The sequence below is a fragment of the Microtus oregoni genome, unplaced genomic scaffold, assembly GCF_018167655.1.
Source record: "Microtus oregoni isolate MIOR12 unplaced genomic scaffold, Mior012 000001F_ref0000356, whole genome shotgun sequence".
Taxonomy (NCBI): Eukaryota; Metazoa; Chordata; class Mammalia; order Rodentia; family Cricetidae; genus Microtus; species Microtus oregoni.
In genome coordinates this window covers 9143806-9168111 of record NW_024543060.1, presented here as the reverse complement: position 1 = coordinate 9168111, position 24306 = coordinate 9143806, and the positions used below count along the sequence as shown (strand labels likewise).

Genomic DNA, 24306 nt, shown 5'->3' with positions numbered 1-24306 from the left:
AAATAATGTCCCGGGGTAGTGACAAGACTCAGATAAGGCCTGGAGGCAGCAAGCAGTGAGTCCAGGGCTCTAGGTTAATGTGCGTCGTTTTGACAGGGTCTTATGTAGTCCAAGCCGACCTAGACCTCTCACGTAACCAAGGATGTCCTTGAACTCATCCTTCTGCCTCCATTTCCTGAGTGCTGGGATTATAGGCACACGCACCACCCTTGGTTTTCTTCACTCCTGGGGATCAGACCTAGGAGTGTTACTAGGCGAGAACTCTACCAACTGAGTTTTACCCCTGGACTATACGGACTATACTTGTCTTTTCTTGGGGCATCTGGGGGAGAATCCCTGTGCCTCTCTGGATCTCAGATTCCCTCAGACAGAGCCCCACACCCATCTAGCCTAACTACGGGGACTGATCTGAGATAGGAAATATGAAATTATAGTATGGCATAGAGCATGCAGAAAAGACTGTCATAACAGGGAAAGTGCTTTGAAAATCATCACGCGTACCCTGTTATTACCAAGGGACAAAACTCCCAGTGGCCTGCCCTCTGCTCTGTATCGCAGCATGAATCTCACTCCATGAGAACTACCTGTGATCGTGTTTCCTTCCCAGGCATACAGGCATTTGCCCTGGAGAAGTTCATATTCTCATTGGAGAGACCAAAAGAAAAAGGAACGTTGAAAGTGACCCCAGGGCAGAAGGGAGTGGTCCTCCGGTCACACCAAAGTCTTGGCAGAAATGTCCCATTTAGAGGAAGAGCAATCTTCAGAGGAAAAGCTGAGCCCAGGGCAGCTGGTCATTGGCTTGAGCAAAGATACCATTTTCTGAACTCTTGGAGGGGAAGAAGACACTGCCACAGGAGTTAGGACGCCTGGTGGCAGCAGAGGCTCTGCCAGTCTGAAAAGGTTACATGTCAAATGATTCCAACTATGTAACACTCTGGAAAAGGTAAATTGGAAACAATGAAGAGATCAGCGGTTGCCAGGCACCTTAGCGGGGAGGAGGGATAAACAGGAAGAATACAAAGTGTCCTTAGAGTGGTGAGCTTACTCTGTCTGGGTTACTCTGTAACAGCGGCCACATGTCATGAGGAAACCACAAAACCATGGACTGTACAACACCAGCTTGGGGTAACAGAGATGGATATTGGCAGCTATGTGCATAGGAGCTGGGGAGAAGAGAGGGGGACTTTTGATTTTTCTGCTTCATTTTACTGCAAACCTAAAACTGATCTAAAATATAAAGTCTATTAAATCATTTCCCTGCAACTGTGTTTCCTCATTTGCAAAAGAGAGGCCCTGAAACCTGTTTAGCCTGTTTATGATGCCCACAAGGCTGTGATTAGGATCAGGCAGACTTCATGATATACAATGATCTCCCCAACAGGATGGGGCACACTGGTCCCTGCAGAGTGAGCGAAACCTTTAAAGTCAGGGTAACAAACAAGCTTCCACACTGCACTGCCTCCTGTCACTGTCCCTCCTTGGCTCCCTGCCTCCCTTCGCCACCAACTGTGCAAGTGTGAACAATAAATAATGCTCTACATCTCTTAAAAAAATCTGCAAAAGCCTTTCTCAGAACTCCTCTCTGAAGCTTCTTTCTCGAGTGAGGGCAAGCAGCAAGTCTCTGTAGTTTTTGAGATGCTTGCGCTCAACCCTTCAGATGACTGTGACAATGACTGGGCAGATGTGCGGAACTCTAAAAAGCCTTTACTGAAGCTCAACAGACCACTGTGGGCAGCAAAGAGCCGCAGACACAGACACGCGTTCCTGCCTCAACCAGATGCAAACCCACTGAACTCTCCTCTCGGGTCCCATGTGCCCTTCCATGCAAGCGGCCCACACGATTGTTCAAAGAGACATCATTTGATCTGAAAAACATCTGCTAGTGCTTCCTCACCCCTTGCCTGGGAGCCTGGGCTGAGATCAGACATCAGATGCTGCGCTCCTGGAGCAAGCACCAGCTGGTGCTTGGGGTGGTCATTTGAGGGACCCCTGGGGATCCCAAGTAGACCCAGGTTTGGCTGGAAGTCCTGCAAGTCCTAAAACACTGAGTTCAACAAGAAAGATGTTGGCAGGGGGTTGGGGAGGAATGAAGAGAACTATGTCAAAGGTCAAGACCAAGGGGCTTACCAAAGTTGTCACCCTGCAGTAAGACACGGCTCATTAAGCATGTGGTTTATTCTGTTTTAGTTTTGGAGGCATGTTTATTATTTGAGGCTGGCCTCAAGCTCAGTGTGTAGCTGAGGATGACTTTGAGTTTCGATGGGATGCCAGGTATGTGCCACTACACATGGTTTATAGGAAGCTGCATTCCCAGCTCCACTATAGTTGGTTTCATTCACCGTTCAGTGTTTAAGGAGCGTGGAAATGGCAGTCACGAAGAGCCTTCTTATTCTGAGATGTCTGGGCAGGGCAGTAGTGTGCTGTCTGCATCCCTTGCTCCTGAAATTGTGTCTGGCAGGAGCTGCAGAAAGCAAACCTCCATCAAGATTAGTTCCAATAAGCAGAGGGTTGGACGAACGAAGATGTGGATGGAAGCATGAATAGAATGAATGAATGACGGCTGCACAGATAGATGCATGCATCGGCGAGTGAATGGCACCCTGAGTCTAGCAGAAGCGCTAGTGGATGTTCTCAGGGTAGGTTTTCTGTTTGTGAAAGAACAACGGGCCTGTCTGCTGTCTGGGGCTACTTATTTCACCTGTCGTCTTGGGGAATTTCTTGGCCCCCCTCCTCACCACTTGGCTCTGCTGCATCTAGAAGTGGCCCCCAGACAACGGATGGCCATGTGGCCTAGGCTGAAGTGGGACACAGACAGGCTGGACCACTAGAGCTAAGAAAGAAGTCAATGACACCTGAATGAGCAGAGTCTTCTGGATGTGTCCCAGTCTGTAACTGATGCTCTCATCTGCCTACCCAGCTTCAGTTCTGACTGTTGACACCCCTACTTCTGTAGCCTTGCCCTCATGGGTTCCTAGCTCTTGCCTCCAACCACACAGGCATCCCACAGCCTCAGAAAGCGGTCCTTTTTCCATACTTTGCCTTTCAAAAGACAAACTGCAAACCTTCCCCAGTCCCTTTGGACAATAACACCCAATACAACTTGCTACCATTCACTAAGCTCTGGTTAGGTGCTAGGCAATGAGTAAATATCTCGCCAATTCTTCCCTAAACTGTTGTTTGGTGTGTCGATGGCCTTCCTACTGGTGGTCTCCTCACCCTGTCACATTTACCTTCTGCTCTTAGACTGTTGTTCTAGGGTGGTAGGATGCCCTCTCTTTTCTAGGGAAGGCAGAGGACAAGGATGCCATGACCCCTCCCCGCTGCTGCGGCCTCTCACCTTCTCCTTCACTATCCTTTCCTCTCATACCCGACAGCTTGAGTATCCATCCCTCGTGTTCCGTGCCCAAAGCCCTCCCACTCATTCCCAGGGTACCTCCCACATCGTTTCTATGCCCCAGAGTTGGGGCTCTGCTGGTGAGACTCCGGTGCACAGGGCCCTCACCCCAGAGCTGGCAGCGCCCCCTCTTCCACTTCCTGGCCTTTGGGAGTTCCTTACTCTAGTGATCCGGTGAGTTCCAAGGTCTGTGGGGCTAGCTGGAAGTCTTCTTTGTGGGCTTCCCTCTATGGTCCTTCTCTTTTGATGCAGGTCAGATGTAAAGGTTTCCGACAGAACCAGGCCCCTACACACACACTACACAGACACACACACATACACACACACACACACACACACACACACACAATCTGGCATCGCTCCACCTATCTGCTCTGTCCTGCCAGATTTAAACACCCCTGGGTGTTTTTGTCTCTTGGCCAACTGACATGAGTCACCAGCCTACCCCACAACGTCCACTTTCTTTCTCTCCCTAGTCCCCTCACGAGAACCACCAAGGACTCTCTTGCAGTTGGCTCCAATGCATATTTTCCACCGCATGTCTAGCCTGACACCTCTGGCCAGCGCCTGTTAACTTGCCACATCCTTTACCCGAGAGGCTGCCGCCATAGCAGTGGTTCTCAACCTGTGGGTCGTGACCCCATTGGGACTCACACAGCAGCTATCCAGCATAGCAGGTATTTACATTATGACTTATAACAGCAGCAAAATTACAATTATGGAGTAACGAAGATATAATTTTGTGGCTGGGGGATCAGCACAACGTCAGGACCTGTATTAAAGAGTCGCAGCGTTAGAAAGGTTGAGGACCCTTCTGCTCTATAACCTTCACCCGACTCAGGCATTGAAGACCCCGTTCCAGGTAGCCAGCCCAGTCTTTCTGTCTGAAATCAATCAGACAAGGCTGTGTGTCTGTCTGCAGCTCTGCTGCACACACACGGACCTCAGACGCTGAACAACATAAGGGGCTACTGCCGGGTGCTATCCCTGGAGAGCTAAGGCTTCCTTTGTGTCTCCTGCTTGGTGGGGGTGCCATTCTTAGGATCAGGGTATGCTGCTGTGTGCTGTGCTGGGACAGTGCCCAAGGGGACCACATCTAGGCATGAGTATAAAAAATGCGGCCTCAGTTCTCAGAAGGTCCTGTTTGGAATGATAAATTGGCTACTCAGCCTCACTCAAACCCACTTGCCCATATCTTTCAGAAACCTGAGGATTACACCCACCCTACCCTTCTCCTGCTATCCCCACAGATACAGCACCTCGAGGATACCACCACCCTGACATCTCTTTCTGCTTTGCCATGGGGTTCTTTCAGTTTCCCCTCCCCCATCCTATCTGTGGCCACCATGACCTTGCTCTTCCAACGTGGCTCACGATCCCCTGCCTAAACATGAGATAGTGGCTTCAAGTAGCTTCTAGATGAAATCCTGGCTCCCCATTAGGGCCTTGCTACATTCCACACCTCACTTTCCCACCTGGTCATTCCAGCTGCTGTTTGTCCCTCACTAGTCATGGCACACGGGTACCCCATATCCCTCTGCTTTGGGGCTACCTGCTTGCCTCCTCCACTTACTCTGGAAGTGATGGCATCTTCTATCTTTAAGTCAATAGCACTTTCATGGTGCAGAGAACACAGTGTGCAAATCTCTTTAGGTTACTAACATGGCTTAGCCTGTGTGGTCACAGACCCTCGAGCAAATGCCTACAGGTACAGTGTATACAAGTACACTTCCCCTCTGCTTGGAAGGCCTGATTCCAGACCCCGTAAATCTGTCCCTTCCACCAGGAGCCATGCTGCTCACTCTGCCCAGAATTATCCAGGGTTTCTGAAGCCCTGTGTCATCCCACAGTGAAATCTTCCATGACTGTAGCAGGCTCCTCCTCCATGTGGAAAGAGAAGGCTGGGGTAGGCCTGTGAGAGCTAAGCCCTGCTGAAGGCAGTCTGTGGCTGCCTGCGCCTTGTGCCTGTCCCCAGATTGCTAGCCCTTGAGAAACTTGTCTTCACAATGTTGGCAAGGAGGTGGTCCTTAGGGGGCGGCAACACAGACGTGCTGCTGCAGACACAGGCGGCAGGGGGGTGTGCCTGCTCGGCTCTGGAGAACATTCAGGGTCACTGGCTTTCAGGATCTTGATTGGAAACCTAGGGGACAGCAGGACAGAGTGCTGTGGCTTTTATTCTATCCCTCTAATGCAAGCACATACTCCCCACTTAAGGGCAATTTGTTCCTTTCGAGAGGATTCCAGCTGGTTAGATTTAAAGTGAAGAATAAGCCTTAGTCAAGACGCTTCTCGGCGCTATTCATTTTCGTTGGCTGGAGAACGGGATGCATTTTAAAATGCTGGCCACTTCATGTTTGTCAGAAGGAACACCAGGAGAGGGAACACGGGGTGGCAACACCAGGGGAGAAAAGCATCCATTAACCAGCTTGCTCTTGGCCCTCAGTTCTCAGCCACAGATCAAAGGGAGGCATCCTGCTTCCTGAATTCCTTTGCCCTTGGAGGACCCCTGACCTTCTCCATTTCCCTTCCTGCTTTTCCTTCCCATTCTGAGCTAACTCCACCTGGGAAGATAATGCTTTCCTGAGTCTCTGGTCTCAACAGTGCCTAGGACTCCAGACAGCGTAACAGGCAAGCAGTGGGGCTTACCATTCATAGCTTATACACCAAGGTATGGTTTTTGTGCCTGCCATCTGTCCATTCATCAATCTGTTAACCCACTCAGTCACCTATCCATTCATGTGTATATCCATCCATCCACATGTCCATCCATCCATCTACTCACTATCTATCTGTCCATCTGTACATCCATCTGTACACTTGTATGTTCACCCATCTATTTATCCATCCATCCATCCATCCATCCATCCATTATCCATCCACCATCCACTTCTTCATTCACTCCCTCTTACCCAGTCACCCAGCACAGGATCCACCATGCCAGCAGGTGCTGTAGGTGAGTCCGTGTTTACTGTGATTGCTGTGGTATGAGGATAAGGCTGGGCAACAGAGGGAGTGCAGATGTTCTGGTTAGAAGGCAGAGGATATTTAATGAGATTCGAGCAAGACATCAGCAAGGACGGAAGTGAGGTTCAGAGCCAGCAGTCAGGAAAGTCTTCCCGGAGGGGGAAACAAGGGGCAACTATGGGAGAAGCCTATGCAAAGGTGTGGCGGGGCAGGGACCTCCATGAGGGTGCAGAGACCTGCCCCATGCCTGAGGCACTCTTGCCCAGGCCTCAGAGCTTGCTTGGCATGGTGGGGGTGGGATCTCCCTGGGAAAGTCCCCTGATAGTTATTACTTTGATGGCTTAAATTCAGCCACTTTGGAAAAGAGGTATTGTTTTCGTGGAGCCATGTGCCAACTCTTGCCTTTTTCCATCAACCCTGTGGACTCTGAGGAAATGCCTTCCTCCTCTAGCTGAAGACTCAAGTCCTTCCCACCCCTGCTTAGCTTTTGAGGTACGCTGTTCCAATATGGCATCTACTTCCTCTCTGCCCCTCTCATTACTCTCTCTATAGCTGTCTCTTTCCTTGATCTCTACAAGGAAGCTCCAGCCACCACCCTCTTTAAGGATGATCCCTCGTGTCCTCCTCAGATCCCTGGGCAGTGACTGACTGCTGGAGCCCAAGGGTTCTAGAGTTGGATATTGAACAGACCTATGTGCTGAGCCTGGCACTGGCACTGGCACTGCCCAGCTTAGCATTGGCTAGATCCTTACATCCACCAGAACAGCCCTTGCTACTCCCCACCCCCACAACCCCTCAGTGTGGAGAACTGAAGCCAATGTTTGGTTTGGGGACAAACATGTAATCCAGTCAGGATCCTGGGACTTACCACTAACCCCTTTACAAAAGCAAATACTTAGTCCCTAGGCTTGTTGAGAGAACTGAGAGGGCCAATGGCATAGATGCATGAAGTGATACTTGGTGCACTTACAGTACCCCCGGCTTTACCTTCTCACGGGTCTGTTAGGTCTGTACTAGTACACACCCCTTTCTCCTCTCTGCCCTCTGCTTCCCCCAATCCTTCCTTCTGGTCTTGATACTCCTAGGTTGCATTAAGTCTATTTTCTTTCAATTCCACCCTCACCTCCAGATGAGACTGTAGATTTCAGGGCGTGGCCAAGACCATGACCTCTCTGCTGTGTGTCTGCATCCCAGGACAATCAAGTAAACCCAATGAGATCAGATTCTCCTGACTGGCCTCCTATTCCTCCCAGGAGGGAGATCAGGAGCTTGGCAGTCGACACTTCCATCTAGTGGATCCTTGCAGCAATAGCAACACAGAGTGGGAGACTCCCTTGGGATTAATGAAGTAACGAATTAATAGGGAGTCCAAAGGTCCCATCCTAAAGGGATTTATAATAGCTTTCACACAACCTTTAAGCCAATCATTCTCAACCTGTGTGCTGCAATCCCTTCGGGGGTCAAATGACCCTTTAACAAAGGTTGTCAAGGACCACCTGCCTATCAGATATTTACATTACAGTTCATAACAGTAGCAACATAACAGATATGAAGTCGCAGTAAAAATAATTTCATGGTTGGGGGGATCACCACAGCATGAGGAACAAAGGGTTGCAGCGTTAAGAAGGTTGAGAACCACTGCTCTAAGCAATAGCTCTAAGCAAACCTGGCCCTGGGGGCTCTGCATAAGGCTCCAAGTCACCAAGACCAGTGAGCCAAAGACATGTCAGGACCCCCCTCCATCCCTTCCTCAGTCAACCCCATTCACTCACATCCATGGCTGCGGGAAACTTGACTATCGGCTGCGGCCATGTTGTAATCTTCTGTCTGTATAGATCGCACTTAGGAATAATTTTGCAGCTGACGTTCCCCAACTCCATGTAGAAAACTTCAAGGGTCCTACGGAGAGAAGAAAGCAAGCCACTTTATGCCAGGGTGTCAACTACTCCTGGGGCTCACAAGGCTAGAGTCTATACCCCTGGACAGGGAAAGCTGGGTGGGACTATGGGACTAAATCCTAACCCCGCCACTAGGTAGCTGTGTGACCCAAGAGTTGCCTGATGTCATTGGCCTAGGTCTCCTAGCCTGTAACAGAGCTGGTGCCTGCTTCATAGGTTTGATGTGGGGATACAGCATCGGACAGTGGGTAGAACACTGGCACACTGTGGGTGGCCCAGGAGGAATGTAGTCATCCTCAGTATCCCCAGAGACTGGCTCCAGGCCACCTGTCCATGGACACCCTCAGATATGTGAGTCCCTCAAAAGACAAAAAGAGTATGTCTGCACTGACACACACATCTTTCTGTGTAGTCAGATCATGTCTATATTCATGATACACACAGCAAAACTGTTATGCAATTAGGGAGTGAAGACAAAAGTCTGTACATACTCAATACTTAAGCAATGTCTGTGTGTATGTGTGCATGTGTGTATTTGTGTATATATTAAACATGTGCATGTAGTTATGAGCATACTGTATATGTGTGCATGTGTATTTGTGTATATATGTATATCTATGTATGTGTGCACACGTGTATATACTGTTTATGTGTATGCATGTGTATGCGTATATATGTGCATGTGTATGCATAGGTTTATGTGTGTGTGTTTGGTAACCAGGGACTTGTACATACCAGGAACGCACTCTATCCCTGAGCTATGCTCCCATAATCCCTGCCTTTTTTCCTTTTTCTTTTGGAGACAGGCTGCACTGGGACTCTTGTCTTCATGCCTCAACCTTCTGAGTGCTTGACTTATAAATGTGTGACTGTATCTGGGTCAGAGGTAATCCCCCCACCCCAGACATTTCCAATTCATGGTTGGTTGAATCTACAGATGTAGACCCTGCCAATGCAAAAAAAGAAAAAGAAAAAGAAAAAAAGAAAGATCGAATTGGGCCTATCAGGACATTACACATACTTCGTATCATACAAAGAGCAGGTGTTATAGTCCCTAGCCTTTCCTAGTAGCCCAGTGCAGCTGAGCTATTCCCCAAATAGACAACAGCTACCTACAACAGTCCACCGGTCCATCATGCTCTGCTGGGGCGATACCAGAGAGAACGTAATTTAAGGAGAGTTCCTGCAGAGCAGAACTGAGAAGAGGCTGAGGACGGCCTCCTAGTGGGCCCCATGTGACCCTCCCAACCCCTTGTCCCCCATCCGTCCAGCAGCTCTGGAGGCTCAGCTTTGGACAAAGGCAACTGAGCCCATGGGTTGCTCTGGTACAGAGGGTGCTTTGGTGGGTGGGCACCCCCACTGTCTAGACTTGGTTGCTGAGGTCCCAGAAGGTAGAAGAAGTAGTACGAGTTGGCCGAACCAATGCTTCGGGAGAGTTACTTGTTTCTATTAACTTCCTGCATGGGTACAGCACTCTTTCCAGATGGTATGGTTTGGAGAGATTTTGAAGGCATCTTAGTGGATGGGTTTTCATTCATTCATTCATTCATTTTGTTTTTTGTTTTTTGGTTTGTTTTTGTTTTTTGTTTTTTGTTTTTTTTTGAGACAGGGTTTCTCTGTGTAGCCTTGACTGCCCTAGAACTCACTCTATAGACCAGTCTGGCTTCAGACTCACAAAGATCCACCTGTCTCTGCCTCCTGAGTGCTGGGATTAAAGGCCTGTTTCTTTTTGCATTTATATTCGTGGCAGCATTCTGAAGACTATTTGACTCCCTTCTGCTCTGCCTCCGGGACTATCATTGCAGCTAGCAAGAAGTGAGGGAGGCAGAGGAGATGCTGTCTTGCACAAGAGAAACAGTCTGCATGTGGCAGGGGCTTGGGAAAAACTAAGGGTCAGAAGGAGGAAAAAACAGAGGGCCTCCCCACCCCAAAGCAGATCTCTCCCTGTTTATCCTAGAGGAACTGAAACGGTTAAACCATTGATTCCAGCACCTTTGTTTGGTGGATGGGTTCAGTGCCATAGAAACTGCTTGACGGGACCTGCCAGGGGATAGGGTGGCAGTTCCGTGTTCTTGTTGCCCGCCCACCTCACCTAAAGGGCACTGCCAGTCCAGCGTGTGAAGACGTCATGTTGCTTCACATGGGAGGATATGCCAGGAAGCATTGGCAGGGGAAAGGTGTTTATAAACTTGCATACACTTAAGAATGTTTTTCTTTAAGAAGAAAGAACTTGTAGATGTCGTATGCAGTTCCCTAAGCAAAATGAGGGGAAACAGGCTAAAGTTGAAGAAGAATCCTAGGCCTGGAGATAAAGGGGGACTCTGAAAGGCTGAGATCTTCTGCATGGCTTTGGGAGAAGCTCCCCATTGTGGGGAAGGTTAGCACATTTGCTGTGACCATGGAGGGTACCAGACAAAGTCAGATGGATTCCAGTTCTGAGACTGAGCCTAGGTTCTACCAGATGTAGGTAAGGCCTTGCCCTGAAAATCTTTCTAAGTTCAACATTCCAGAATTCCCTGCCAGACTCCACAGAGGGTCAGGCTCTGCAGTCAAGGCTCGAAACTAAGCTAAGCAGGCCTCCTCGGCAGAGATCCTGCACTGAAGTTACTGCTCTGTCCTGGGGCTAACCTGACATAGCTTCATTTCCAAGGCCACGTCTTAAAAGGTCTGGAGGTTTGAATGAGAAATGTCCCCTCAAGGCTCACGTGTTTGAACACTTGGTCCCTAGCTGGTGGTACTGTTTAGGAAAAGTCCTACTTTTCTTTCTGTTGCTGTGGTCACCTACCAAACCGACTTGGGAGAGGAGAGGGTTTATTTCATCTTACATTTTACAGCCCATCATTGGGGAAGCCGAGGCAGGAACCGAGGGGCCGAGACCACAAAGGAACACTGCTTGCTCAGCTTGCTTCCTTATACAGCCCAGGACCACATCAGTGGTGCCTAGGAGTGGCACTATTCACAGTGGGCTGGGTTCTCCCACATCAATCATTAATCAAGTAAACAGCCCTACGCCAGTCTGATGGAGGTAATTCCGCAATTAGGGTTTCTTTTTCTAAGGTGATTTTAGTTCGCGTCGTCTCCTCAGCCAGCAACTTGCAGAGAAAATGGCAGAAAAGTGGCAAGGGAAACCTCAGGGTGACTCAGGGGTCTGGAGAGATAAAGACTCACTTTTCCAATCTATTGGCTCTGGGGAGATTGCGGAACTCTGGGGTCTGCAGCTGGTGCCAACCCAGAGTGAGGAGACCGTGTGGCCTTGAAAGGAATCAAGAGAGCTCAGCTCCAGCTGGGGCCACACTCCCTGGAAGGCTCCCTGGCAAAACACTTGACTGGTGAAAAAGTAATCTCTGAAGACGGGCAGGGCTTCTTCCATTAAGATGCCACTTTGTTGGAAACCTTGGGGGGGGGGGCTTTCTGGGTGGGTTTTGATGACTAGCTTCCCCCGAGCACCACCCTCTGGCCCCATCCCCACCCCGGCAAGGTGATCTCCAGGCTTTATGCTTGCTCTTGCAAACGCTGGCTAAGACACCCGTGCCACTGAGTTCCAGATGCACACTCCGTGAGGCCGCCCTTCCTCACCCTGCCTGCTCTGTTTACCCGCATAGTCCAATGTCCGCTTTCGGCAACAGTGTAGGAACACATCCTTTTCCTTCTTCCTCTCCTCCAGGATTTGCACCTCCTCCAGAGGACTCGGGTGTTGTCATTGAGAGGCCCAACCACACAGCGGCCGCAAGAATGCTCAAGAAAAGGGCCATTGCGCACATCTTCATTGGCACGGTCCCTGGCAACTGAAGGAAAGAAAACCAAAGCTGGCGTGATGCCATGACCCAGTGCCCCCACGCGGGGGTTCCGTTCCCCTCTTAGGCCCCACTCCAGAGTCCTCCTGGTGGGTTCCAGCCACGGATCCACTACCCAGCTGCTTGTACTCTGGGAGGATTGGAGCCTGCTCCAAGCTGGACTCTGTTTGCTGTCCTGGCTGAGGCCCCTCCCTGGCAGGACGTAGCTTTGTTGACACTCCTGTTCTGCTGCCAGCTCTGAAGAAGACTGTCCAGACTGGAGAGGGCTGGGGAGTTAGCTGAGTTATGTCCCACAACTGTTCTACTTTACCTCGGCTTCTCTGCTACCTATCTCCGTAGCCTAGGGGCCACCAGAAGGTGGAGACGGTTGGAGAGGGCGACCCTATGTAAGAGGGGCTGCTGCTATGTGGGATGGGGCCACCGCCCAGAGACCAGCTCTAAAATGTCACCTGGGGACAGAGGGTGCCTGACTGTGCCTTGCACTGTGCTGAGCACAATGCGCTCCCAAAATAACTCTGTCTGAAGAAGAGCTTGAAGGTGGGCAGCAGGGTCTGTCCCAATCTGGGGTGGGGGTGGCAGGTGGCTATGGGAAAGATGAGGGGTGGGGGAGGTGGGGGCTGAGGGAAGGTGGGGGTAGTGTTCCTGTTATGAAGCTTTTTGTCCCTTGAAGTAGCCCTTTAGTTGGGCTTGAGGTGTGGAATTTTGATTAGAACTTACAGCGGGGGCTATTTAGGCGTGATCTACCCTGTTGATCCCAGAGACTGGGGACTTTGGACCCCTAGCTTCTGCTCCAGTAACTGCCAAGTCACACCACACCCCATCACAAGAACAAGTCAAAAGACCCCGACACCCTCAGCCCTCACTTGGGAGCATGAGATGGGAGGGTGTGTCTCTTGCTTCTCAGTGGAACTCTTTTCTGCATTCTGCCTCCAGGACCCCAACTCTAGCAGGAAATTCTTCCTTTGGGTCCTACAAATTGAGCATACTTTTCAGTCTCATGCTCTGAAGTCTCATGCCAAACATGCATGACTCCCCCATCCTAAGAACTTACACTGCAAGAATGCAGTAAGCGCTCATCTTGGGTAAGCTAACCACACCTTCAGATCTACTCATCTACATACATACATTATCTATCTATCTATCTATCTATCATCTATCTATCTACCTACCTATCTACTCACCCATTCATCTATCTATCTAACCTATCTATCTATATCTATCTCTCTATCTATCTATCTATCTCTCTATCTATCTCTCTATCTATCTATCATTTATCTATTCATCCACCCATCTATCCACCTACCCATTCACCCACCCATCATCCATCTCTCTATCTAGTTACATGCCAGGTTGTGGCATATGGATGGACCAATTGCTGTCCCTGGGCTCACAAAGCTTGTAGGTCATCGAGAGCCAGAGCATGGTATTGTCTGGGGAAGATGGCAGCTGAATTCCTGGCCACCACCGCCTGGCCAAGTTTTTTTTACTCTGAGTTCCTATGAAATAATAAATGACACACCATTGTCATTTATTTAGGTTACAAATGACAGTATTTTCTTTTTCTTTTTTTTTTGGGGGGGGGGGGGTTCAAGACAGGGTTTCTCTGTAGCTTTGGAGCCAGTCCTGGAACTAGCTCTTGTAGACCAGGCTGGCCTCAAACTCCCAGAGATCCGCCTGCCTCTGCCTCCTGAGTGCTGGGATTAAAGGCGTGTGCCATCACCGCCCGGCTCAGTATTTTCACTGAAAATTAACCCCGCAAATTTCTACCTCCACAATCGCTCCAGCTAGTCACATTTCCAAGGAGGCTTTAGGTTACAACACATGTGAGCATTTAGAGATCTTGTGATGAGCAGTGAAGTCCTAGGATCTGTCTGCCAACTTTCTGCTTCTGCCACTAATCAGAGATGAGATTGATACAAAAAGAATCCCTGTTCTTCTTGTACTCTGTGTACAGTTCCATTGTCATAGGCAATTGTATAGATTCTTTACAATCCAATGAAGAAAATATAATTCATGGTATGCATGTGTAGAAATTCTTTCACACTTAAATAAAAAAAAATGCTAAGGGACAGAGAACCAACATACTGCATGAAGAGGGAACTCCCTCTACTTTGAAATAAGAGAGGAAAATGATAGCTTGCTATACCCTTTTGCATAGGTTCATAAAAAAATTGTGTCTGGCCCAGTGGTGGTACAATCCTTTAATCCCAGCACTCAGAAGTCAGAGGCAGGTGGATCTCTGTGAGTTCGAGGCCAGCCTAGTCTACAGAGCTAGTTTCAGGACAGCTAGGATTGTTACATAGAGAAACTCTGTCTCAAAAAAAAATAAACAAAAAAAAGTATATGAATTTTTTGAGAAAATGGTAATAAAGGAATATGGTCCATAAACCAAATACCCCATATTGTCAATTCATCAACTCTGAAATCCCCCTTTAAAAGTCTATTGCTAAAACATTAAGTACTTCTCTAAGTAATGACATTTAAAATAAGACTTTATAGTAGCAAATTGTCAACTATACTCAATACAGAAAATATTTGTATGTTATGGAAACATAATATGTGGATCTAAATATTGTATCGCAACTTCTTGGTTGAATTAAAATACTTCTCTTTGGATTTGTGACATTAATATAAAACCCTAACTCATTTATATATAATTCGAAAGACTCAGTGTTGAGTGAAACCCATACTCAGAAGACATCAATAGAGGAAGAATAGATCTGTGAACCCCGTGGCATCAGCACCCACTCTGAGGACAGACTCAAAGAGACCTACACCGAGATACATATTTCAACTACTGAAGACCAAAGGCAAAGAAAACCTTGAAAGAAACAGGAAAAGAGGTAACTCGTTCTGTACAGAATCCTCAATAATCATTAGCAGCTGACTCCTCACGAGGAATCCCAGAGTCCAGCGGAAATGGGATGCTGTAGTTCAAGTGCTGAAACAAGCAGCCAACCAAAAACTCTATATCCGGGAAGGCTGTCCTCAAAATGAGAGGGAGAAATTAACCACAAAGCTAAGGAAAAAGACGAGGATGGACTTCACCATCGGCGGGGCTATATTGCAAGAGATGATAAACCAAATGTTCGGGTGGGCATGAAAACCAAGGTGAAAATAGATGCAGAATAGGTATGAAGATCTCCATTAGAGGCAAATAATAAAATTAAAAGTTTTTTATTCTCATGTAGTGTGCAAGTCCCCCTTTAAAATACAAGATTTAAAGACATTAAATATAAAGAACTGTAAATGTGTCCTTAGTTAGGTATACTGTACCTAAAGATATAAATTGTGGCAGTGATAACATACAAAAGGAGGACAACATAGAGCCCTATAAGAACATGTTTTTATAAGCAATTGAAGTTATGTGCATCTATTCAAATTGGATTGGTAACTTTGGGAGGTCTTATGTAACCTACATAGTAAATCTGTACAATATACACAAAAGGAGATTAAAAGTTAACCAAATGCTATACATATATATGTATGTATATATAAATATATATACATATGTATAGCATTTGAGATATATATATCTCAGCTGATCACATGGAGGAGAGGAAATGGCATGGGGGAGCTAAAAACAACCTTTTTAAATGGCAGAATAAGTCATTGACTATTGGTGACTACTTTAGATTTAAATCGCTCAATTTGCGGTCTCAGGAGAGCTAGCCCAGTGGCAGGGACCCAGAAGAGCTGGCCCTGCCCGTCAACTGCAGCTGCAACAGGAGAGCTGGCCCCTGTGTCATGGGCTCAGGAGAACTGACCCCTACAGCAAGAGCGCAAGGGTGCCTGAGAGAGCTGTCTCCACCCTTTCCTGGCAACCACAGCATCTTGGGCGAAGGAGAACTGACCTTTGCCTGGGGGGGGGGTGTTGTTGGGTTGTTTTGTTTATTCTATTCTTTGGGGGCCCATTGCCCAGCTCCCAAATAAAAACACAGAGACTTATTCTTACTTATTCTTAAAGAAGCCTTAACTCAGCTTATTTCTAGCCAATTTTTCTTAAATTATCCTGTCTACCTTTGCCTCTGGGCTTTAACTTTCTCTATTCTATAAATCTTTTTTCCTTCTTACTCTGTTGCTAGTAGGGTGGCTTGCCCTGGCGTCCTCCTTTTCTTCTACTTTCTTCGCTCCCTTCCCCCTCCTATTTCTTCCTTCTGCCTCACAACCCCAGCTACCCTTCTCCTGACTAACTAGTCATTGGTCATTCAGTTCTTTATTAGACCTATCAGGTGTTTTAGGCAAGCAAAATAACACAGCTTCACAGAGTTAAACAATAAAACATAAAAGAATGTGACACATCTTTGCATCATTAAACAAATATTCCACAGCATAAACAAATACAACACATCTTAAAAATATATTCCACAACACCAAGCACGCATATGGTGCACAAATGCGGACATATAAAATAATAAAAGTAATTCTAAAAAAAAACTGAAAAAAGAGAGAGAGAAAATAAATGCACAACCTTTAGGTGGCATCGTCTAGCGTGGTAGCACTTGCCATTAATCCCAGTGCTTGGTAGAGGTTGAGGCAGGAGGATCGCCTGGGCTATAATAGTGTGTTATAGACCTGCCCAGGTTACATAAAGGGACACTGTCTCAAGAAACAATGAAACAACAAGAAAAACCAAAAACAAAACTATGAGGAAACCAAAGGAGATGGAGACTAATGGCAATGCTTTAGTGATTAAGGGCCCTGTCCTGGGCAGGAGTTAGTCACAAGAGGACTGTTACAAAGGAACAAGTCTGGGAGGCAGCTCTCTCGCATCTGGCCTCATCTGCCATTTTGGTGCCGCGTACCACATGAGGCAGCCAAAGGGTTCCCTTCCAAAGCCAGGCAGACGTTGGTACCATGCTCTTCTACCCACAAAACTATAAGCTCAGTGACTCCCATTTCTTTATAAAGTAACAATCTTTGAGTATTTTATTTTAGCAACAGACAACAGACTAATACAAAGATATAACACATATATGTTATATCTTTATATATATATATATATATATATATATATATATATATATATATATACTATATATATGGAGATTTCAAACATTAACAGAATTAGAGAAATGGATAACATGATGATAACAGAGAACTCAATAGCATACTTTTGAAGTTTTTTTTATTGCATTTACTCATTGTGGGGGATGCACAGACCATGGTATGCATGGGGAGCTCAGAGGACAATTTATGGGAGTTTCCTTTTCTATGGGAGTTTCTTCTGGGTTCTAGGAATTGAACTCTGATCATGAGGCTTGGATTGGCACTAAGTAACTTTACCTAGCTCACATAACAACAGGATAATAAACATGTTCCCCAACTAAACACAGGAATATTCTCTCATATACCATGTTAAGCCACAGAAGCAAGTCTTAATGGATATCAAATGTGGAAATCCTACAGCATGGGCTTTGAATTCCATGGAGTAAAACTAGAAAATAGCATGATCATAGTTGTAGCCTTCAACCCTCTCCTGAAAGGACTCAGTGGGCAAAGGTGTTTGCTGCAAGCCTGAAGAATGCTGGAAAAATCACAAGCAGGTTGAAATGAAATAACACACATTTTTGGTGATGCTGGGAATCAAACCCAGGGTCTCATGCCTGCTAGGAAATTTATCTATCCCCAAAGGACATCCTCAGTCCATTAACAGCACACCAGTAAACAGACAAACAGATCAGGAGGGAGACCAGAGAATAACCAAAAAGAAATGAAAAGGAAGTACAATATACCAAGGCAGACTGGATACGGAGAAAACCGGTCATGCTCTCAGATCACTGTAAGAAAATGTGAATGGCTGGGTAGCGGTGGCACACACCTTTAATCCCAACGTGTGGGAGGCAGAGCAAGCAGATCTCTGTGAGTTTGGCCAGCCTGGTCTATGGAATGAGTTCCAGGACAGTCAAGGCTACACAGAGAAATCCTGCCGAGAGAGAGAGAGAGAGAGAGAGAGAGAGAGAGAGAGAGAGAGAGAGAACAGAAACAGTGAGTGAAGCTGGAGCTGGAAAGAGGGCACCATGGTTAAGAAGAACACAAAATGTTGGGCAGCTCACAACCACCTGTAATTCTAGCTCTAGAATATCTGATGTCCTCTCTGTCATCTGCAATGAATACACAGACACACACACGTTCACATAAATAATTGTTTAAAAAAAGAAACAGGAGGGGGCTGGAGAGATGGCTCAGAGGATAAGAGCCACTGGCTGCTCTTCCAGAGGTCCTGAGTTCAATTCCCAGCAACCACATGGTGGCTCACAACCATCTGTAATGAGATCTGTCACCCTCTTCTGGCATGCAGGCATACATGGAGGCAGAATGTTGTATAAATAATAAATAAATCTTTAAAAAAAATAAAAAAAAAAGAAACAGGAAATGCTTATATTAAAAAAATTAGGGTTGGATGTGGTGGTGTGCACCTTTAATCCCAGCGAATAGGAGGCAGAGACAGGTAGATCCCTATCAAAGTTAAATCCTTTCTTTTTATTTAGGCAAAAAGGGGAAATGTTGTGGCAAAGATGTGTTACATTTGTTTAACGATGTAAAGATGTGTTGCTTTTTCATCTTGTCTGCCTAAGGCACCGGATTGATTCAATAAAAAGCTGAATGGCCAATAGTGAAGCAGAGGAGGAAAAACCAGGGTGAGCAGATAGAAAGAATAAGAAGGAAAAATCTAGTCGAGAGAGAGAGAGAGAGAGAGAGAGAGAGAGAGAGAGGAAGGAAGAAGAAAAAAAACCCAAGGCAAAACATAAAAAGAAACAGATTAAAATAAGAGCTAAGATAAGACCAAGTATTCATAACTAATAAGTCTCCATGTCATAATCTGGGAGCTGGTTGGTAGCCCAAGACAAAGTGTGCAACAGATTTCTGTGAGTCCAAGACTAGCCTGATCTACATAATAAGTTCAGAAATAACCCTTTATATGGGTTGTGGTCTAATTATTTGCAATAAAGATACTAAGAACATAAAACAAAGACCACCATCTCAACTCATGGCGTTACTGACTATAAAGTCAGAGAGTCACATGTCCAAGAATATACCATATATAAAAACCAGGTCACAGTTTTAAATCTAAGTATAAAAAGTACAGAACTCTTAGAAGAAAACACAGGAGGAAACTGTCATTAAATTGTCATGGATTTATCAATGACATTATTTTTTTTATATCAAAAGCACAAGGATTAGAAGCAAAAAAGACAAACTGGAAAGTTGAACCTCACTTTCTCCTTCTACGAACAGATTCAATGTCTGGATCCCCATACTTCTGAGGGTGGGAGGAAATGGGGGGGGGTTGTTGTTGTTTTGATTTGTTTTGTTTTTTTTTTGTTTCACAAAAGGAAACAGGATGCCACTGAAGAAGAAAATAAGGAACTGGAGAGATGGTTCGGGGGTTAAGAGTGTTTGCTGCTCTTGCAGAAGATGGGTATTTGGTTCCTAGCGTCCACATCTGCCTGAGACTCCAGCTAGGGGATCCAATGTCCTCTTCTGACCTCTGTGGATAGCTGCATACATATGGCACACGCAGAGATACATGAAATAAAATTGTTCTAAGGAAGGCAACATGCTAAGACTGTCAGAATTGAGGCATGCTATGGTCTCTCGAGCTCTTTGCCGAGCCCTGAGTCCCAGGAAGGAGAAATATTCCAGTGCTATTTTTAAAGAGGGTTAAAGAACTATTTATGCTCAGAGACAAAACACTTCGAAACACTATAAACGATGTATTCAAATCGCATGAAATTAGAGGGCTAGAAAATGCTATCCTCGACACGAGTATCTATCACTTTTCTACGCATAGCTTCTGTGTCTCGGTCTCTCCTCTGTTTCCTCTGGCTTATGGAACCTCACACCAGAAGCCGAAAGTGCCCTTGTCTCTTACCTGGTCTATGGCATTAGCTACTGTATTGCTTCTGGCCTCAGCTGAGGGATTTCGATCCGTTTTGGAGCTGGCAGAGGTCCCTCTGGGTACTCTTCACAATGTTTGCTCGAATGGGCCTGAGAGTCTTGGAGAATGTTCCCAAAGGAAGCACAGGACAGGGGAAGCAGTTGGCTGTTGGGGAGGCAGTTGGAGAAAGTTCCAGGAAGTTCCAAAGAGGTGCTTTTACTTAGGGTGGTCGGGGATGGAAAAGAACGACAGGAGAGGTTGTCCTCCAAAGGATTCTAAGGCAGAGAGTGGGAACTTCAAGGACAATTCTTTCCCTGTTCCTCTTATTTTTCAAGGGATGCTATAGAGGCAGGATGAGAAAGCTGCAGACAGATGCAGAGAGTCAAAAAGGCCAACAGCTGGCTGGGTTCGGCATGCCGAGACAGATCAGCAGCACTGGAGAGTGTGCAAACTCAAAAAGGCTCAGACAGAAAACTTCCTTGGAGCCTTTTGTCCTGTGTGACTGGAGAAATTCAAAGGAAGAACTCATTCCCAGCCTCCATAGCTGCAGTTCTTTCCAGCTGCAAAGGACCGAGCTCAGGACAAAACTCTGGGTCTCACTCAGAACCTAGATCTCCTGCTGCGTTTGAATAGCCACACCTGGGTTTGCAACTTTATTTAATTTCTTCCAAAGAATTCCCCCCAGGAAAATAAAGGACTTGAGAACGCAGACTCACAATCTCAGCTGCTTGAAATTGAGGCAAGAGAGACTTTTAAGATCGAAGCCAGACTGAGCTATAGAGGGCATTCAAAGCAAGTCCCAGCAACTTAGTGAGATCTTGTATCAAAATAAAACATGAGAAAAAGGTGGTTCTGGAGAGATGGCTTGGTGGTTATGAGCACTTGACTGCTCTTCCAGAGGCCCTGAGTTCAATTCCCAGCAAACACACCATGTAATGAGATCAAATTCCTTCTTCTGGTGTGCATGAAGACAGATATGCATAAAGTATGTTAATAAATAAATCTTTTTTAAAAAGGAGGACTGAGAATGAGGCTCATTTGGTAGAGTACTTATTTAGCACATTAAAAATTGTGGGTTTAAACCCAATTATAAAATGGGGCACTGAGCTGAACAGAGAATTCTCAACAGAAGAACTTCAAATGGCCAAAAGACACTTAGGATCATGCTCAACTTCCTTAGCGATCAGGGAAATGCAAATCAAGACAATTTTAAGATTGTCTTCAACCTGTCAGAATGGCTAAAATCAAAAACACCAACGATAGCCTTTGCTGGAGAGGTTGTGGAGAAAGGGGTACACTCATCCATTGTTGGTGGGAATGCAAACTTGTGCAACCACTTTGGAAAGCAGTGTGGCGATTTCTCAGGAAATTCGGGATCAACCTACCCCTGGACCCAGCAATACTACTCTTGGGAATATACCCAAGAGATGCCCTATCATACAACAAAAGTATTTGCTCAACTATATTCATAGCAGCATTATTTGTAATATCCAGAACCTGGAAACAACCTAGATGCCCTTCAATGGAAGAATGGATGAAGAAAGTATGGAATATATACATATTAGAGTACTACTCAGCAGTAAAAAACAAGGGCTTCTTGAATTTTGCATACAAATGGACGGAAATAGAAAACACTATCCTGAGTGAGGTAAGCCAGACCCAAAAAGAGGAACATGGGATGTACTCACTCATATTTGGTTTCTAGCCATAAATAAAGGACATTGAGCCTATAATTCGTGATCCTAGAGAAGCTAAATAAGAAGGTGAACCCAAAGAAAAACATATAGGCATCCTCCTGAATATTAACCTTCATTAGGCAATGAAAGGAGACAGAGACAGAGACCCACATTGGAGCACCGGACTGAAATCTCAAGGTCCAAATCAGGAGCAGATAGAGAGAGAGCACAAGCAAGGAACTCAGGACCGCGAGGGGTGCACCCACACACTGAGACAATGGGGTTGTTCTATCAGGAACTCACCAAGGCCAGCTGGCCCAGGTCTGAAAAAGCCTGGAATAAAACCGGACTCGCTGAACATAGCGGACAATGAGAACTACTGAGAACTCAAGAACAATGGCAATGGGTTTTTGATCCTACTGCACGTACTGGCTTTGTGGAGCCTAGGCAGTTTGGATGCTCACCTTACTAGACCTGGATGGAGGTGGGTGGTCCTTGGACTTCCCACAGGGTAGGGAACCCTGATTGCTCTTTGGGCTGATGAGGGAGGGGAACTTGACCGGGGGAGGGGGAGGGAAATGGGAGGCGGTGGCGGGGAGGAGGCAGAAATCTTTAATAAATAATTAATAAAAAATAAATAAAATAAAATAGAAATTGTGGGTTTAATCATAGCATCACGTACATTTGGGCAAGGTGGTGCAGACTTGTGAATCACAGCACTGAGGAGGTAGAGATGAGAGAATCAAGAAGTTCAAGGTCATCTTTCACTGCACAGTAAATTCAAGGCCAGATACTTGAGCTATATGAAATCCTGTTTCAAACAAATATTTTTTAAAAAGCAAAAAAGAAGGGGTAGGAGTATAGTTCAATCGCAAATCACTTGCCCGATATGCCCAAGGCATTACTTTTAAACCCCTGTACTGGGCAAGAGAAGAGAAGGGGAGGAAGAGGAAAGTACAGGAGGAGGAGAGGGAGAAGAGAGAGAGAGAGAGAGAGAGAGGTCAAAAGAAGTTCATACACTAGTTCATTTTCAACCCTGGCTGCCTATTAGAGACCAGGAAATAACAAATGCTGTCATAACCGAGGGGAATTCTGTTGAACTCTCTGAGGACAAGACCCAGACACCTTGGGGAGTCTGGACCTGCCAGCTCTGAGTTCCTTCCTTTACTTGACGATGCCGATCCCGCTACCGCCTAGCTCAAAGCTTAGCCCATTTCACCCAAACTGGAATATGATGGTGGAGAGTTGGCCTAGGATGAGCAAGTCTCTGGGCTCGATCCCCACTACGACAAACAGAGCATTGCAAGACAACAGTTCACAAGGTGCCAGTGAGTGCCAGCTCAGTGAGGGCATCCCTTCCAGACTGTCCCTGCTGCTATCCAGGAGTCCTTGGGGCCACTGAACTGCAGAAGAGCCATGAGATCACAGTTAGTGCCTCCAGCCTCCCTTTTTGGAAGCACCTCCAAAGGAAGCTTCAGGGCAGGCATATCTGACTGCCCCACAGCTTCCTGAGCTGGTCTGCAGGAAGGAAAGGGTGGATAAACACTTCCTGCCTCTGCTCTCTGTCTCCAGGTATCCTGCTCTCCTGGATGCTGGTGCCACTGAGCCTGTACAAGGACAGGGACAGTGTTGGCATTCACCAGGTGCCAAGCACCCTGTGAGCATGTCTAACTTGCACTGTTCCATTTAATCCAGCCCTGTGACCTAGGTCCCTGCTTGGCTGCTGAAGTTTGCTTGGCTACTTATCAAAGGCTGCACAATTAGTGAATGGAAGAACTGGATCCCAACCCAGATTCTTCTGTATCCAAAGCCTGTGTGCTTACCCTCCCCCACGCTAAGATATCCTCCCTCTGCTGCCCGCATTTTCTGTCTTCCCCCCAAATGTCCTGTGAACACAAATGTCCCTTCCTTGCCGCAAACTGTCTCTTTGGTTCACACTCCCCTAAAACTGCAGCAGCCCCAGGACATTTTGAGTCCTGTTTCTTGGACATCCTGCTCATTTGTTTATTCATTCGCTCATTCAGTCAACAAACAGTCTCTGGGTCTTCTCCAGGCCAGACGCTGCCAGTCTCTGGGGTTTGGCTATCTTACTGCAATATCAATGGGGGATTAGAGAGGAGAAAAAAATAGGAGTCTCAGCCAGGTTTGGAGTGGTGGCTTAGCTGTTTTCTTCTGAGGGAAGGTGAGTGGAGAAGCTGTCAAATCCTAAACCTCTTCGAGCCCTCCCATGTGCAAAGCGGTGATCTCAGTCTGCATGCTAGTCCCAGGCTGCACACAGCAGCATGCGGTTTAATGGGAAAGGCATGCACTTGCTTAATATCAGATACTGCGATGAAAAGGAAGAGACACTAAAGGGCAGAGAGTAGGTCCTGAGCTGAAGGGCTGTCATGGGTCAGAGCTAGTTTTAGGGCCATGGTCTCATGAGACTAGAATTGAAGATTATGTGGTAAGTCGGTGAGTCTTCAAGGCTGTGCCTTGTAAGCTCGACCTCTGTTCTTTGATGGGTCTTGAATGCACATTTCAAATCCTTAGAGCCTGCCTTAGTCCCAAACCCTCACATCTGATCATATGATTGCTGTGCTGTAGCCAGATGGAGGACTGAATACAGCCAAGTCATCAACCCCAAGACAATCACCTACAGCAACGGTAGCCTGTTGAATGAGAGAGGCCCTGGCCTGTGGATCAGGGCATCCACAAA

General features: G+C 46.6%; 1 protein-coding gene across 2 annotated transcripts in view; it reads right to left on the bottom strand.

Annotated features, from left to right (window-relative positions):
• The window catches only part of Pebp4 (phosphatidylethanolamine binding protein 4), a 210536-nt gene extending 198320 nt beyond the window's left edge, over window positions 1-12216 (bottom strand). For both annotated transcript variants that reach the window (XM_041669325.1, XM_041669316.1), the window contains exons 1-2: window positions 11851-12216; window positions 8131-8257 (exon numbers count right to left, since the gene is read on the bottom strand). In XM_041669325.1, coding sequence (XP_041525259.1) covers window positions 8131-8257; window positions 11851-12077 — 354 coding nt within the window. In that variant the 5' untranslated portion in view covers window positions 12078-12216. The remainder of the gene's footprint in view (window positions 1-8130; window positions 8258-11850) is intronic.
• Window positions 12217-24306: the final 12090 nt, after the last annotated feature.